Source organism: Pygoscelis adeliae, unplaced genomic scaffold (assembly GCF_000699105.1).
Source record: "Pygoscelis adeliae isolate BGI_AS28 unplaced genomic scaffold, ASM69910v1 Scaffold84, whole genome shotgun sequence".
In the NCBI taxonomy this organism is placed as follows: Eukaryota; Metazoa; Chordata; class Aves; order Sphenisciformes; family Spheniscidae; genus Pygoscelis; species Pygoscelis adeliae.
Genome location: NW_008824754.1, coordinates 941,622 through 959,897, shown reverse-complemented (window position 1 = coordinate 959,897; position 18,276 = coordinate 941,622). Strand labels below are relative to the sequence as shown.

At 38.7% G+C, this 18,276-nt stretch overlaps 1 protein-coding gene across 2 annotated transcripts in view; it reads left to right on the top strand.

Moving 5' to 3' along the window:
- Positions 1 to 18,276, top strand: part of DLG2 (discs, large homolog 2 (Drosophila)) — a 671,422-nt gene that overhangs the window by 615,143 nt on the left and 38,003 nt on the right. For both annotated transcript variants that reach the window (XM_009323461.1, XM_009323460.1), the window contains 2 exons: positions 1,746 to 1,922; positions 13,677 to 13,752. In XM_009323461.1, the coding sequence (XP_009321736.1) occupies positions 1,746 to 1,922; positions 13,677 to 13,752 (253 nt within the window). The remainder of the gene's footprint in view (positions 1 to 1,745; positions 1,923 to 13,676; positions 13,753 to 18,276) is intronic.

Sequence of the window (18,276 nt, the reverse complement as noted above, 5' to 3'; positions counted from 1 at the left end):
CAGCAGGATTATTTATTGTCTTCATCCTCAGAGAAGGGAATTATCTGGGTTTTTCTGAAGAAGTTAGTACATGACTGTAAACTCTTTAAGAGAAGACATATTCCAAATAGCTTTTTTCGTCATCCTGAACCAGACCTTTCATGCAGAATGAGTGCTCATGAGAGCTTTTAAATTATTTTGGTTGCATAGTTACAACTCTGATAACTTTTTTTTTTAAGTTCTCCTCATTATGAGAGGTAGCCTTGAGTGTTTTAAATCTACCCATAAAGCTGCTATAATCATTCTCTGCAATTACACTACAATGCACAACAATTAATTATATCAAATCCTTCTCACAGAAGTGTTTACCAGTGAAGAGATTGCCACAGCTTTATTTCTGACAATAAAAGGGTAGGAATTATTATACACCTCTGGGGATTTTACTGATCTAACATTTCTGTAGTCAGGATTATAATCATATTATTTTCCCTATAGGAAATAAACATAAGTTCTTGACAGGCATGATCTTTAAACAATATTTTACATGGGAAAAATATTCCCATGTATTTTTTCCTGTAAGAAAGCAAGATCTGGATTTTTAGCTAGGTAACTCCAATGAGCGACCTGCACTCATGTACAGCCTTGCTGGGATTCGTGTGCAGGGTCTCCCCCTGAGAAACTGAAGTATGTCTACCCTGAAGACTGCTGGTGTAGGTGCCAGGCATAGGACTGGACGAGGCTGAGAACTGGTATTACTGTAGCTTGGTAATACAGAACTCAGGGCAGGCTGAAGTTCTTTCCCAGAATCTGGGTTGAATACTTAGGCAGTAAGTTCAGGCTGAACTATGCCCAGCCACAGTTTGATAGCCAGGTAGCTTAAAGCTAGCTCTCAGTTTGTGCTTATGGAGTCCCTAGACTTATATATATGTCCTATATTAATATACATGTCCTATACATGGGACTTTTTTGTACAGGCATACCCAAGGTAGAGGTCTACTTCAAACTGGTGGAAAACATCTTCAACATCAAAGGAAATAGCTCGGGGTCCTTGAGCAGGTACTGCAGCACAGGGGGACTGGACGTGGACAGCGAAAGCAATGGTGCTGTGTGCACCCTGAGTGCATTTGGAGGGGTGTATGTCAGACTAGCACTACTCTGGTCAGGGCATCTTTCAGTTTAGTTTCAAATTTCAGGAATCCAATCTGTGCAACCTAACTGAGCTCCAGGACATGAACCAAAGGACTGTGAGTGAGAATAATCAAAAGATTCCCTTTGAAAGCTCACTTCTGGTCTGAACTAGGTGCTAAGATAGGTGGATCCATTCACCTAAAGAAATGCATTACCCCGAGTGTGGTTTTGGTCCCTTGTATTTAGTCCTCCCAATGCACCCCTGTCTGGCAGACACCTCCCTGTCTGAGCACAGGGAAGTGTGAGAAAAGGACAAGCTCAACAGCCACAAATTGCTGTTGCTAAGGTGACAAGAGGGGCTTCTGGCTATCAGATTTGTTTACTAGATACTCTGATATGGTGATTGTTCTTTATTAAGTGAAACAGTAAATACCATACTTTACTGTTCAGTTTCTCTTAAAAAAAGAGGATTCTGTAAAGATTAACTTCACAGTGGAAAGTTTTCCTTTGAGCAAGACCTTTCCTTTTGGAAAGGAGCAAGGGTTAGCTGTAACATAAAGTATGACAAATTGTTCAGAAGTAAATGTTCCCAAGACTGATATAATCATCTGTCTTCATACCTTTATTTCCTTTCACAGAGCCATGTTTGACTATGACAAGAGCAAAGATAGTGGCCTCCCAAGCCAAGGACTCAGTTTCAAGTATGGAGACATCCTTCACGTCATCAACGCCTCGGACGATGAATGGTGGCAGGCGAGGAGGGTCACTCTGGAGGGAGACAGTGAGGAGATGGGAGTTATACCCAGCAAGAGGAGGTGAGTGCTGCTTCCGCCTTCCTACCTCCTTGGCCATGGTGTTAAAATATTCCATTTTATTCCAAAGACAGGGTGCATCGATCTGCTGAAAAAATGGGGGTAGTAGAGGAAAATCCCACGGTTATTATTTCAAGAGGATGTGAGGAAAAATTTCTTTACTGAAAGAGTAGTTAAACATTGGACCAGGCTGCCCAGGGAAGTGGTTGAGTCACCATCCCTGGAAGTATTTAAAAGACGTGTAGATGAGGCGCTTAGGGACATGGTTTAGTGGGCATGGTGTTGTTGGGTTGACGGTTGGACTCGATGATCTTGGAGGTCTCTTCCAGATTCTATGATTCTATGATTCTATGATTCTATGAAAATCCCACGGTTATTATTTCAAGAGTTGGAAGATATGATTTTTGCTGGGAGATTTAAAGAGCTCAGGCTGTTTAACTGCACTGAAATGAAACTCAAAAGGTGACTCAATTACAGTGGATTAGTAACTTCACAAAGAAAGGGGGAAGGGGGAGAGAGCACCATCTACTAAAAAGCTTCAGCAGAAAAAGGAATAACCAGAAGCCAAGTCCAGGAATTAGGTCTGAATTTGAAGTAGAGCACATGTTTTAATGTCAGGGTGATTAGCCATTGCATCAAACTGCTGAGGGATGTAATGAATGTCTTGACATTTTCAAATCAAGACTGTATGTCTTTCTTTTGAGAGAGTAATAGAATTAAACTTTTCAGCCTGTGTGATGTAAAAAATTACACTAAATTATATAGTGGTCCTCTTTGGCTTCAAAATCTGTTAATTTAATCTCTACCTGCCTGGAAACTGATGGATAATCAATATCGCAGTAAATTTTTCATATAATGTAAATGAAGGAACTTTCATCCACTCTCCAAGCAAATCTGAGTCTTTGTTTAGCTGTGATGGATCCATGCTGACTGACAGAGAGAGAACAGACATCTGAATCTCTCTCATTGTTTGTATTGTTTACTCTGTCTAGGTACTTGTGTAAAATTGGCCACAAGTCTCTGATAGTATCAGAACTACCACACAAATCAGTACTATTTTCTGCCTCTGTTGATAGTTGCTATAGAAAGGTCAAGAACTGAAAGGGTGGGAGGAAAATTAAATCTGTCAAACCACATTACATTTCTCTTTTGCAGCAATGCTCCCATACTGCATATAAACTTTCTATTCCTAGCTATTTCAACTTTAGCATTAATATAAAAATGATCATGCCCATTTTTTATAGTGGGGAAATGGGACGTTTGATGCTCTATAGAGCACCTGCCGCTGTTTCAAGAGAGTTGGCCTAGGTGCTAATAGAGCTCATGGTACTCCTTGTTCTAAATCACGTAAAAGTAAACTGAAAGGCCATCAAATACCTTGTTGACACAAGCCCTGCAGGGACCCTATTTTCTCTAATCATGACCATGTTTGAATAGCAACCACACCAGGATTTTCAGAGAAAGGCAATTTTGGAGTTGTGGAATAGATAGAAAGAAAAACTACATTATAATTTTTAAGATGGGAAAAACGTGCTCGTTAAACAGATTTAGTCTCTAGACATTGAAAAAGGAATACTTGCCTACTATTAATTGCTACAGTAAATACTGTTGTAGTGACATGATTGGATCACACATGGGAAAAGAGGAAAGTCTATTCAGTTCTTTCTGAGGGAAGTATGTGCACAAAGCTCACTCACAGTGCGGTGCATACTATGAAAAGCTACAAAAAACTGTCATACATACAAACAACTATAGGGGAAAAAAGGGCAAAGCAAAGCATCTGATTAAGATGTGGAGTTGTATCTTCTGTGAGGTGGAGAGGATGTAAGTGCCTAAAGCTTATTGGGTTACCTGCACAGTGATGTTTTTAAGGACAAAAGATAGAGGTTCTCTAGTCAAGGTCAGACTTATGATACTGCCTAGGAAAAAGAAGTGGCTTAGGAAACATTGGGAGAAAACAGACAAAAAAAAAGAAAAAAAAAGAAAAAAGAGGCAAGATGAAAATAGGTTGGTTAGAGTCTAAAAATAAGAGTCTTGAATTTGAAAAGATGCAGGTGTAGTTACCATGCTCTCCACTTGTCATCCTGATTCTTCACTAGTGAATCTGAGAGGTCTGGAAAAATCAATGGCATCTGATTTTCTGTCTGCATTAATGTAGTGATGCGATACACCTGAGCTGGGGTGGGGGAGGTCGCTATTATTTCATAAAAGGTTTCAGTTGTACAAGGTTTTTTTTTTTCCAATACACTGAAAAGTGAGTATTATTTCCTTTCTGTGGATTCTGTATGATCCCTCAGAGCCAGTGAGACTGATATGCTCTTGCCAGCATCTTCTATGGTCATTTACACCACCCAAGGGGAGGATGAGCAATCAGTGCATACAGGGCTGAGCTACAGAGAATAAAGTTCATCATACTTGCCAGAATGTACTAATTCAGAGTTGAATTTCCTCTGCAAGTGTGGATTATTGACTATGAGAGGCTTGATCTAAAACAGAGTAGTCCTGGGATACATTTGACCAAATGTAGGCAGCTACAGCATGGAAATCTTCATCCAGGATGCTATATCTCTTATAGTTTATATGGGACTATTTCTATATATATTTTTGCACTTTGGGTCGTGAAGAGACTATACAGGTCCAGAGATTATTAGTGCCAGGGTGAGTCTCTTAGCTATCTGCTTTACTGCCTTACCTCCTGTCCAGCAACAGCTAATGCACATTTCCTGCATTTTTCATAAGTGAAATTATTATGGAATAGCTCTGGAAGCCAGCGACCACTTCAATTTTATTTTGGTGTGTATATATGTATGTATACAAATATATGTATATATACACACAAAGCCATAACAAGTACATTATATTACTCCTTTAAGGTGCTGTGTAATGGCAATTGCGTTCCAAGTACTTGGTTTTGCATTTTTTTTACATCTTTTTACAGGAGAGCCCTTCACACAGTGACATTTTAGCATGAGCTAATAAGAGAAATTTTGAATGATAAATCAAGACTTCATACTCTTTTTCTCCTCTACGATATATGTGATATACCAGAAGAAATCATAATTTATAATTATAGGGGAGCTGCCATTCATTATTCTCTCCCGGATGTTGGATACATTACCAGACTTTACCTCATAGTGATTCAATAGAGTTTGAAAGCTATTTGTGATTAGATTTCAGTGCTGCTGCCAATGTGTGGACTTGTTGCCTTGTTGATTGTTAAATTGTAAAGTCAGGCTTTAACAGGGAGTTTTGGAGGGTAGCACTGCAGCTAGAGGAGGATTACTGAAAGAGGCAGCACAAAGAAATGAGGGTGGCCCTGTGTTTCTCCACTGATCTGTGCAAGGACCAAATCTCATGAACTGGTGAGCCGGTGACCTCAGTGAGGATTAACGAAAACTAAATGCTCAGTATCCTGCAGTGCTAACATATCATTGCAACCCTTTCTACATCTGAAGACAACGTTTTGTCCATTTGTCAGTATCTATTTATTGTCTGATTACAGCTGTTTTCTCGACCGCGGGACTGAGTAGCCAGTTGGGTAGAAACAAAATATAATGCTATAAAGGTGTTGTGATATTGTATCGTACTGATGTTGGGAACAGTAGGACTTTGGCATAAGAGGCTGCAAACCTCTTCAGTTGTGGTTTAACAGTCACCAAATAGTTGTTATTATATAATATTAATGAATGAATATTGCAGGCCAAATTTCTCTTGGTTCCACATCCGCCAAAAAGAATTATCCAAGCTATGTCTAAAGTGAGAGCAGGGCACAGTTATTATGCTGGGCAGGGTCTTCAAGGTGAGGGGACGTTACCAGTCCTGTGCCAATGTCTCAGGCAGCCTGTGGTATTATCTGTGCACTATGTTTACGCATGTGAATTGCTCCCCTATCATCAAAAATTACTATTTTATACTAGAATGACCAACAGAATTAGATTTACACTAGATCTTTGTTACATTTAGATGTCTAGATGTATAGATTTAGGTTAGAATTCCTACATACACTTGGCTTTTGAGCACAAGAATTTTTATTTGCCTCATTGTCCTTCCTATTGTCCAGATAAACAAAACAAATTCAGCTTCCCGTAAAGGGCAATGGCAAGCTGAGCAGCCTGTGTCTAAGATTCCCTTCCCATGGAAACATTCACTTTAGTTAAAGCGAATCTACAAAAAGCATGAAACCAATGTGCATAAGTTAAGGTGTATCAAATTCCTAGACAGATGCTCTAATTCAGTAGTAAAGAGATTTTCATTTGCTGTAGCATTGATTTTACAACTCCAGTTCTTTTCACTTTTTCTTTGCTGAGTCTCTGTACACAGAAAAGCTCCTACATTGCAAGCCCCACACCACAGCAACCTCCCACTTCATGAGTGTCAAGCTTCAGTATTTTCTATGACGTGTGTATATCTGCTTGACTTGGGTCTGTAGGTCTGAAAGTAATTTAGCCTGTGATTTCACACGGATTGCCCCAGAATGGCCAAGCGTAAATTCGCACCACTTTTACTGCTGCTCCCACTGTAGCCAACGAGGATTTGGTCCTAAAACACTAAAATATTTACACTAATCTTTCTGTTGTCTTTAAGATGTGCAGCCACAAAACTGCTCTCAGACTGGACATCATTCTAAGATACCCATTTTCAGGTAGTTTAAGTACATCTGACTGCAAAATGTTATGCAACTTGTATTTCTGTTATTACCAGCTGAAGGTGTATGATGGTACCAGCCTGATATTTGTGTCCTCAAATAGACAACATTCTCCCCACAAATACATGTAACCATGCTCTCCTTGCAGAGCAAAATGGGGGGGAAAGTACATGAAAAACTAATGTTTCACAAACATTTAAAGACAGGGAACAAGAGGTTTTCCCAGCACAGAAGTCCCTGTGGGCAAAAAGCCAACTTAAATTTGTTATTCTGCTCAGCTTGGCAGAAGGGCATGTTTATCGACTCAAGTGAGTTTTATTTTTAATGCTTTCCTATAAATTTTCTACCTTTCTAAACATCCCTTAAGATTTTAATCCTTAGATGAGAAAACTTTTTAATATGGCATAATCATGTAAGCTTTGTCTAAAATAAGTCACCTGACTACACTTACTAATCTAATTGGAAAAAATAAATACAGAATAAAATTCATATGTACATGTATGAATAAACCTCTTCCTGTTCTCTTGCAATGATGGCTAACTTTTATTCTGAAGAAAAAATAACCTTAGCTTTTAAACAGAGTAAGATTGTTCTACAATTTTATGAGAATTCATTTCCTAATGGCATTAGGTCTACACTTTTCATAAAATATTGACCAGGTGCTGAGCTGTTCTCTACAAGCAAGTCACTGAAGGTGGAGAGCTGAAGGAGAGCATGTTCTCTCCTACTGAAAAATACATGTTCTGTTGCAAAAATGCCGCCTCAGGAATGCTCAAAAATAATTTTGAGAATGGGAATCTATTGGTAAGCTCAGACCTCACATAAACAAGGCTAAGCAGTGCAGAGGATGGAAGCAATAAAAAACTGTGGACTGAGTCCACATATTTGGACTATAAATAGTAATACATATTTTCACTTATCTTTCACTTGATGGGCAGGCAAAACAAATATAATGCAGATGACCTGGAGGTGGCAAAGCAAGACAAGAAGAAACATGTTAACAAAGATGTAAAATATAGCAAGGTCTTTCAAGTATCCAGTTTACATTGCGTTCTTCTATTTGATAACTCTCTTTCCTACAGTTCTCATGCTGTATTTGGAAATAACTCATTCTGCAGAGCACCTCAGTGCCAAATCTGTGAAAATTAGGCTACTGTAACCATTTTTTTTTTTATTCTTGACACCAGTTTGTAATTTGCATCTGTATTCTACATCTGTGATGATCACTGTTATTGAAGATTAAAGCATGTCTCACCTGATATTTTACATCTCCGCTGTAAAGACTGATTAGTGCTTTTAGAAAGGCACTGAAAAAATTCCTAGTGGTCCATTAACCCCCAACAATGGAGGATCACAGTTCATGTCTGGTTGAGTTACGCTTCATTTCTTCTTGTTTGCAGTGCACACGACGAACTGAAAGTCTCATTCTGAAAAATCCCAGAGGCCCATTTTCAATAACAACGTGTGCCCAGAAATGCAAAGGGACATAGACATTGCAGTGCCGTGGGTGCTGCATCCCAGTAGTAAGTTCCTCAGAAGAGGAGTCAGAAGAGAACAGCATCCCAAAGAACTGAGATCTTGAACTTGCTAGTGAGGAAACAGGGAAGGCTGAGGTGTATTTTCAATGTACCTCTGCACTCTTTTAGCTATGCATGGGAAGAGGAGAATGAATCCTGACCATTTTTTTAAAAAGGGTCATGAGGTGTCTGCTGCCAAGAAAGGTTTCAAGAGAAAATGAGTATACAGGATATACTCCAACTGTCCAAGATCTCAGATGGTCTTAGACCATTTCCCTGTACACAGCAGTATTTCTGCAGGGAGCTACACTTGGAGAGCGTGTGGAAAGCTGGAGGTGAAATCCCCATCAGTTGTGCTAGGCGATGCTGTCTCCACGTGGGACTCAGAGCATTTCAGCTCCCAAGTCACATTTGAATGCTGCATGTAGGTGCCTTTGAACATTTCTTGAAATCTCTTTGAGTTGCAGTGACCCCGAGGCACTTTTAAAAACGGGACTTGAGCCATGAGGTAGTTTCGGCAATCATATCTGTGCTTTCCTCTATCCCTTAGGCATAGCTCTGTCAAGAAGTTATAAAATTAGAAAGGGGCATGGGAGCAATGTTTATATCAGGCAAGTCAGGGTTGCAAATGTGGGCCTCTGCAAATCTGGCAGATGGGAATCCTCCCCCTTCACTTTAGTTTTTGCACAAACCCCCATAATCCTGCTTTGTGCAGCAGTAGTGAATGAAAAATGGATACAGTTTGAAGTGAAACATTTCTTCCTTTAAAAGCAATTCCTCAGCTGATTGATCAAAATTTGGTCCGAGGGATGATAGGTTTGCTGTCAGCTAAAGCAATGTAAAGAATTTACACTCGTATGCTATTTAGGCATTCACAATGTTAGCTGCTGCAAAAAAAACCTTTGTGCCTAAACTCCCTTTTGCTTGGGGAAAAAAGGGAGTCAAGTTTATTTTTCCTTAAACACAGCAATTACAAACCTGAAGACTCAAAAAAAGTGCTAAAAGTGCTTGAATTAGTGTTCCTTTAAAAATGCATTTGCTAAGAGCTGGATCAACGATGCTAAAAGAACTGATATTCCATACTTTTTATTTCCCTCATTTTAGTTCCCTTTTTAGCTCTGTCTATGGCAAAAGTGTCCTGCTAGCTCGAATGAGAAATTATGGGAACATCTTCGTTCACTGCAGTCCTGCACTCTGACCACCTCAACAAAGACTAAAACTTTGGAGAACCAAGCTAAATTCTAAGAGAGTTCTCCAGAGCGTGTAAAAACCACAGCTTTTCAGACATTCAGATACTGGGTTGATACCTTCAGGAAAAAGAGAGGTATACTCCTGATACCAGAGCAACCCCCCGCCACATTTCAAGTCCCAGACCCAATCACGAAGGCAGTAGGGCACCTGAGCTGAAGTGCTTTAAGAGTATGTTCTAAACTAGGAAAAACTATTCATTTTATCCTAGCCCATCTCTGACAGCTAACCCATTTCATTGACACTTCGGGCAGCAACAGTAATGTAATCACCCTGAGACACATGAAATTTCAGCTTGAAAGTTTACAGTTCAGTTAAATTATAAGTAACCACAGACAGTTTTATCGTGGAAAGTGTCAGGAAAATTGTAATGGGAGGCAACGCTCTGTGCTATCTTTAATACAGCCCCGGATTATGAAATGTTTGTAATATTCAGCGGGCGTGCTGAGCATGTACGAATGTTGTTGGTATGTTTGTCTGGAGGGTTAATAGCACTTAATGACATTATTTCTATACTTCTCAAAGCAATGCAGAATATTTCTGCAGCTCCTCATCTGTCTGCTATGCCTGTAGAAAGCAGCGATGCCTCCATGGCTGCTAATGCAATTATGATGGATTTCATAAATAAGATCTACTCTTCAGGGTTAACTTCCAAATTTCTTTATGCAGTGAATAAGAAATGAAGTTAAAAGTAGATGTTTTAGGAAGTTAGACAGGACTGGAATGAGTTTAAATGTTAACAGAGATTAATAACTAGAATACTGTGTTCATTTGAGCTAATTATTTTCTCAGAAGGCATCCATCTTATTTAGGCAATTACACAGCCTCAAGTCTTCATTCCTTACCGGTACTATCAAGGGACTTCATCTGCTAGTTTAGGTTTAAGACTGTTCATGTGTTTTTAATAACATAGATTTAATTTGAAAGCTGCATTTGAGCTGTTTCCATGTGAATATTCCACACTTACAGAGAAAGGCATTTATTCTAAATTTAAACTGTAACTATAGTAACCAGCATTCACTGTTTCAGTAGGAAATACATAAGCCCACTCAGACAGAAGGAAACATGTTGTGTTAATTATCACTCTATCAAAAGACTAGAGTTTGTATTTAAAAAAAAAAAATATATCAGAAACTAGGTATTCTTACTATCCAGACTTAGAAACCAAGAGATTTGCAGGAATGTATTCTAATGTCATTTGTGGGAAACTGTGAAAGTTAGAAAAAGGGTCATATCTGGACCAATTTGGAGGATATAATAAACCTCACTTTTTTCCCAGCTATTTATTGTCTAATAAAAATACAATATTGAGCTCTCATAAGCTAGCTTTGCAGGATTCAACTTTGATTTCCTAGAGCATTTCCTAATCTTAGACAAATAGAGTTACTGTTTCAATTATAGGTAGATGATCGGATTTTTTTGCTTGGGCCAGTAGATGATAGATTCTGTAGATGATTTTGCAAAGGTAGTAAATGTCACTTTTACAGTAATGACCATATTAGTCAAGGTGAGTAAGGACAATAAGAGTTTCCTCCTTTCTCTAGAATTCTCTCTCTGCACCTGTTTTCTTGGGGGTTGATTTTGTTTAGGGGAGAGCTCACCCCTTAGATATTTTTTGTTTTAATTTCTAGCATTAGTATTTAAGCATACTGTGTTAAAAGTTTAAATATATAACATATGTAAATCTTGTAGTAATGGTGAAATTTCCAAATATACTAAGGGTACATAGTTTTCCCACAGGTAAAATATTTACTGCATATATTTCAGTATGCTAATGGATTTAAAGTTTTACTAACATGTTTTTTAAATAATGCTCATTCATTGAATAATGGAAATTCAGGATATTGATCCATAATATTTAGGAACAGAAACACTGAATTATCTAGTGCGATGTCCTTTATAAATGCCTTGTGTGTCTCTTTTTCCCTCTATGCTGAGGACTGTAACTTGTGTTTCTCCAGTCTTGATTCTAAGATATGAATGGATTGAGATGCCACACATTCCTCTTCTATATTATTTTGTAACTAAGCATATTAAGCATTAAGAAGTAAAACTGTCTGTGTTTTCTTTAGAATTAATTTGTCAGACATCAGCTTGTTGCCAGTGATTTTGATATGTGTTTCTCTCCCAAAGAGAATTTTTTTAGATCTCAGTATTTTCTCACTCTGAAGGCACTGCATATACAATACAACAATTTCTCTCTCAAGCTGTGTTTATTGAAGCTATGGATATCAGGACCAAATAACTTGTGAGGCTTTTCATCGGAACATTTCAACTTTAAATATACGAATACCAGAACTGTACAGACTAAGCCAAGTTTTGGGTCATACCACACTGCAGTTTGGGCTCTCGGGTCCCAGGAGGTAGGCTCACAGGGGCTGTGTGCTCTGGTTTTTCAGCTCAGATCAGGACTGAGCTTTCAAAGCAAATGTCCTTTTTGCCCTCCCTTTCAGCACTTTGATTCATCTCATGTGACAGTCTTGGTGAACATGTACTAGATGCATTTGTATTAAACTGATCTTGAAGATGAGCTCACCCAAAGCATCCACCTGCTAATGGGTGGCCAGTTCATGAGGCCAGAGTAGAACTAGCCCAAAGAAAAACCCCTGAAATGTATAGTTTGTGCCCTCTCCTATTTGGCCACGCTATTCGGTAATGTGAACCTGCCCATCTTTGTTTTCAGGACTCACCCACTCGCAATGAGGTCTTCGCTGAAATGAGTTAGAAAAACAAATCCTTTTCATTCTATCTGCTTGCAGATGCTTGTGGAGAGCATGGTTTAAATAAGACCACCTACCCAATTCACAGCGTTTTAGAGTAGCTGAAAATAGCTCTTCTGCCCCTGAGCATTTGTACATCTCCTCAGCAATGCTCTTTTTGGCAAAACTGTGTAGTTTTAAGTAATCAAAGCTTCGAGAAAGTTTCTCTGCTCTTGAATATTGTAACAAATAGCATGCCTCCATCTTTCAGAAGAAAATTTGAAATTTATTTGTAAATAAGATTTTTAAAACAAGAAAAACTTTTCAGTGATAGCATATTCAAAATTACTTCAGTTGAGCTGAGGGCAAGACCCTTAAAAATCTGTGGTATTGTAAAGTCGGTATTGCAGAACCTAAGATTTAAACAGTGTTCATGTGCAAAGGGCGCTGCAAAGCTATGGGCAGACCGTCTGCGTGTGCGTGGTCCATGTTGGTTTATGGATTTGAGGCAATCTGAGAAAACTTAAAATACCTAACACATTTGTTAAGGATTACCCAATAACACATTGGCCCCTGGAAATCTAGGTACCTTCCTCAAACTCAAGTTAGTAAGAAATTCTCTGTTTTTCTTTGAGATTCAAGGCAAAGGTTGCTCTGAAGCATAGGAAAAAGGAGCTTCCCCTTCTCCTCTTCTAGTCTGCTCCAGCCAAACAAGCTGCTGGATCATTTCTGTCAGCTGATTAACTCTTTAAAACCATTACAACCTATTCACTTTTATTACTCGTTTAGTTTTCTGCTGTGGAGAAGGCAGCCATGAGGGGCATTGCTGGGAGCAATGGGAAATGGGGCAGTGGTGGGGAAAAGGAGCAAGACTCTCCTTTCCAACAAATGCAATTTCTTACATCTTCTCGACCCGTCAGGTGAAACTTCATCCTTTTTACTTCGCATTTGCCATGAGCTTAGAGACCATTCACCACCGCTGTGTGTCACATGCTGTTTTGTAAGGCATTTTGTGCTAATTTTGAAGTATTTTAAGGTATTTTTTAAGCAGTTCATGACTCTGAAACCGTGGGGATTTTTTTGAAAATAGATTCAGAAATGGTGGGATTCATTTTACCTTATTTGGGTGATCTAAAAGTTCATCATTTATGTAAGCTAGGGAATCAAAGTTCCCTCTATAGGAAGATAAAAAGGTGCCTGCACAGAGAGAAATTTATTCCATTGTAAAGTGCACATCTGAAAGCACCGAGGTGAACAGCTTATTCTCTCTCTGTCCTTGTTTCATTCCTCTGACCACAGAAGAACTCTTAAATGTTGCCTGATTTTTGGACAGCTTAAATTGGAGAGAGTAGATCTGTCCTTAACATGCTTTTACCACACTTCCATGTGTATTGGGAGGGAGTGCTGTTCTGCTGGTGTAGGACCACCAAGGCTCCTTGAATCCAGTCCTGTGTTTGCCAGAAAAGTGCTGCTTGGCTGAGGAAGTGACCTGATGTCTCTCTCTTTCCAATTTATAAAATTTGCTTTAAATGCTCACTTTATGCATAGTAAGCCACCAATTGTCTTGGGAGATCAGATATCAAACATATCGTACAAAACGCTGCTATAATCAACATGTGTTTCTTTATTTGTTTTTTCTTTTCCCCAGAGTTGAAAGAAAGGAGCGTGCACGTTTGAAGACAGTGAAATTCAATGCAAAGCCTGGTGTAATTGATGCAAAAGGGGTACGTAAATAGTGAAACCTTTTGAAATTGCAATTTGTAATTGTTTTATATGTTTCAGAGTAGAGAAAATTTTAGCAACATAAGGAACATTTAGATTGTTGCAACCAAGACCTGAAGTATAGTGAAATATAGACAGGAGTATAGTATGATATAATCTTCTAAATAATTAAATATCCTTTTTATAATAATACTGACTGACAGTGCATCCTAATTGGAAGATACTAAGAAAATGAAGAGTATTCTTTGATAGCTGCGGTTGTAGTTAAATGATGGCTAGAGAAGAAAAGACGTTAAAAACCAATGAGGATGGATAACTGTTTAATGAAATAGGGCAAGAAGGGTAAATACCCTGGCTTCAAAAGCTGTTAAATCTCAAACAAAAAGTTGAAAGTTAGAGTCACGGATGCAAAATGTAGGTTTCGGATGTTCTGCTTTGACAGTTGTGACAGACATTGAACACAGGTGTGTTTCACAGCAGGCACTACGGGCCAGCCAACACAAAACATGCAAGCTCCCTTCCACCAGCGCTATCTGGGCAGAACAGCCTTCCTGCTGTTACCACACTGCAGCATCGCTTTATTGTGCCCAACAGTCAACAGTTTTCACTAGCCTGATGCCTAATATCCTGTACGTTGCTGTCTGGCTGGCAAGAGTTATAGCATGAGAAATGCCTACAGTCCTGGCTGTTGAGGTATATTTTTCTGCTGAAGTGTAGCTTGCATTTGTAGCAGTAGTAAATACTTGACATTATATTTGCAGGGATTTATTTTTGAAAACAGTCCATTTGGCATACATGAGATTTACAACTGAGGGCTTCTGTGAGCAAACCAAGAGACAGAGCTTCAGAAACCATCAGTAAAAAGTCCTGTTTGGCTGCAGAAAACACAGGGTGGTGAGAGGACACAGTCGTAGGTAGGTAGGTGCTAGCAAGGGACAAAACCAAGGGGTTCCGCAGGTCCCTTCCAGACCCTCTGCCTAGTTTGAAATTCTCATTCTTAATCTCTTCTTGCTTCATTTCCCTCTGTAATGGGAATAATAATACTTCCTTTATCCCAGTTTATTCTGTCCTTTCACTTGGACTGTAACAGATTAGCAGGGTAAGAAGTTCCTCTTGCCATGAACATGCGGTTCCTAGTGCAGTGTGTCCCAAGCCTCTACATGTCAGCAAAATAATATTTCAGACTTGCAAATACTTCCCTGTTACTGCTCTACAGAACAGTTCCTGAGTTCAATGCAAATGCAGAATAATTGCACTGACTGAAACCAGTTTTCCAGATTTATAAGGTACGTGGAATCAGAGTTCAGCCTCTGCACATTATTTGCACGTGCAGATAACTTGGTATAAAATATATAACAAACTGCATTGTGAAAGGACTTATTCATCTCATTGCATTTCTTCAGGAGTCAGAACTCCATTTTTCAGTTTGAAATGACCACTCTCTGCAACCCTGTAAATTAATGTTGTCATTTATTTGGGGAGATAATAAGCTTTATATTGCCAACGAAATCACTTGTTAAATGTCTATTTCCTGTATATAATCAAAGCCTCAGGGGAATAATTCATTCATATAACTAATGGTCTTTATTCAAGTGAGTCTGTCAAGAATTTAATTACCTCTTGATTCCCCGAATTGTTTTTCCATTTTTGTCATCAGTGTGACATTAATCTTCCAGCCACTCACATCAATCTTTGTTTCAGTGTTTAGGAAATTGTATAATTGCAGACCAAGACCGTTGTACCCTTTTGGGAGCACACTTTCTATTGTTAGTATTTGCTAAAATTTGCTTTTTTCTATTAAAAAAAAAAATCCCACAATTTCAGGGCTTGCGTTTGAAAGAACATAAAGGGGAAAAGTGTTCACTGTTAAGTTATGCATCAACATGTAAAATGAGGTGTTTGAGTACACGAATATGTATGTGCATTTTATGGATCAGCATTTCCATTTAGTCTTTCAGTATTCAAAAAGAAGTGGTGTAAGCTGTCTAACAGTGCGTGCTTTACTTTTTTGTCTGGAGGAAATTCAGTCCAGATAAACAGGGCTGCATTAAGCCCAGGAGAATGCTTCTGTTTGGAAATTAAGCTAAAATTCAAAATAAAAATCAGGCTTATGTGTGTCTGTTGCACCTTTGTGCTCATATGTTCATGACCATGTGGGCAAGTGGTACTATCTTCATTTACTCTAAAGATGAAATTGGGAGAATAACATTTCATGTGATACTTCTAAATTTGGCCAGGAGATGTGCATGGAAGCATTTTGTAACAAAATCTAACTGAATACAGAGAATGCTTGGGGTTTTTTGCACAGGTAAAATGTTTATCCTGTTGTGATTTTACCTGAAGCATCTTGCTGGCCCCGATTCCTTTCTTCCCCTGTAGAAGCAATGTTTAAGACCTAATAAGCTACAGTGTTTTAAATGTTTTACGAGATAGTGCCAAAACTTTGTTGAGATAACTTCTCTCTGTGATATTAAAATATGAACTGTCTAGCTATTCTACAAGTTTTGAAAGTCTTATGCATTTTCAGCTATTTATGCCTCATTTTTAATCCCAAACCCAGAGACAAGATGCAAAGAAAGTGTTACAGATGGTGTGACATTTGTAGCTGATCAGCTTCTTGAGCCTCACTAAAAGGTGTTTAAGAACACTCAGCAATACAGTTAACAAGCCTGTTAGCAGGGATAGCTAAAGGATAATCTTTTCAAAGGCCCAAAAGTTCCTCTTTTTCAAGCCAAACTTGGGTGCGTTACCTCATCTAGAAAATGAGTCCAGCATTTTTTAAAAATGTGATTTAGAATATTTATATCGCTTTTAATTTGTTTCATTGGACTCCTCCAATCCATGGCTTGTGAAATTAAAGTCTACAAAATCAGGAGGGATGCAAAAACAGGGAATGTGAATCACAATTAGGGAGCTCCAGTGAAATCTTCTGGTCTCAAGTTTAAATCAGGCAACAGATAGTACCTTTCCATGCAATGCATAATTAAATTCTGATGCTCACTATTACAGGACGTTGTATAAAAAAATAAATAAGTTAAAAAGGAATTAGATAAGTTAGCAAGCAATGGATCCAATAACAACTTTTAACACTTTTGTCATGTAGCTCAGGTCATACTAATTGTTGATTTCAAGAAGCAGGGAGGTTATAAAAGGGGAAGGATCATGTTTCTTCTCCTTTTTCTTTTAAACATCTGTTATTGGACAACTTCAGAAAAAGCTACTGGGCTAACTGGATCTCTGGTTTAACCCAATAGGGCTACTTTTCTTTCATTTTCTGTTTATTTTGACCAAAAGTAACATATTTGCTCAGGTTCGGAGACATCATCAGAATCCTAGGTCCTATTAACATTTTTAAAGATATCAAACCAGTTAGAGATACTAACACCTGTGTAATAAGGAAAAGAATACAAATACTAGTATAAACAGCTTCATTTCACCAAGCAAAGATTGTGCTTCAGTTGTGTTGACCAAGTCCTGTCTCTAGCTTCACTCATATAATTGTAGTAATGATCTTCACCAGCTTTTCTAATTGTTACTGAAGGTGGCTGGAGTATCAAACCAACCAGTCCACCCCTCTGGTTCCCTACGGCTGCTCTATGCTACTGCAGCAAAGGGCAGGGTTTCCAGGACACCGGCTACCTTGAAGTTTCAAACACAAAAAAGATAAATGAAGATAAGATAACACAGTTACAATTTCCTAAGCATTTGCTATCTCAGCCTATGGGGCCCACTGGTCTATGGATAATCAATGGAAAACAGAGCAGCCCAAAGGTTTATGGCTGATATTTATGCTGGAGGAAGCTACAGGAGCTGTGTGAGCACAAACTTAATTAAAAAGTATGTTTTATGCTATGTTGAACTCAAGATCATACCCCAAGTATTTTCTGGTGCTCACCTTTGTGCCAAAAGGAGCAGAACGTGTTAGTAGCTGTGAGCAGCGTTATATATCTGCTAAAGCAGCATACTGAACTCTTGGTAATTCCCCCTACCATAGGCTTCAGGCTGAACAAGAATAACCTTTCCTTTTCTAATCCTAAAACCCACAGTGGTTGAGGGCTTTTCAGATTTTTAGTGAATCAAAAAGAATGTCAAACAATGATGGAAATATTACAGAGGGAAAAAAGATGAGCCAGGAATCTGCTTTTTTCTCAGCTGTCGTAATTACAACCAGTCTTCCAGGAGACAAAAATAGCATCCCTTCTGCTTTTCTCCCTGTCAGATCATATACTCTTTCTTGACTGTCTTTTGAAAATATTTTTATAGTGGAAACTGTACCTCTTGGAGAGACCTTTATCAACATCTCACCTTTTTTCTAATATTCATGGATGTTGCCTGTTCCCAGGGAAATGTTGCACTATATTGAAGCATAATGTTTAGGTAAAACTTAATGTTATTGTTGTGGTTTGACCCCAGCCGGCAACTCAGCCCCCCACAGCCACTCACTCACTGCTCCCCGGTGGGATGGGGGAGAGAATCGGAAGGGTAAAACTGAGAAAACTCGTGGGTTGAGATAAAGACATTTTAAT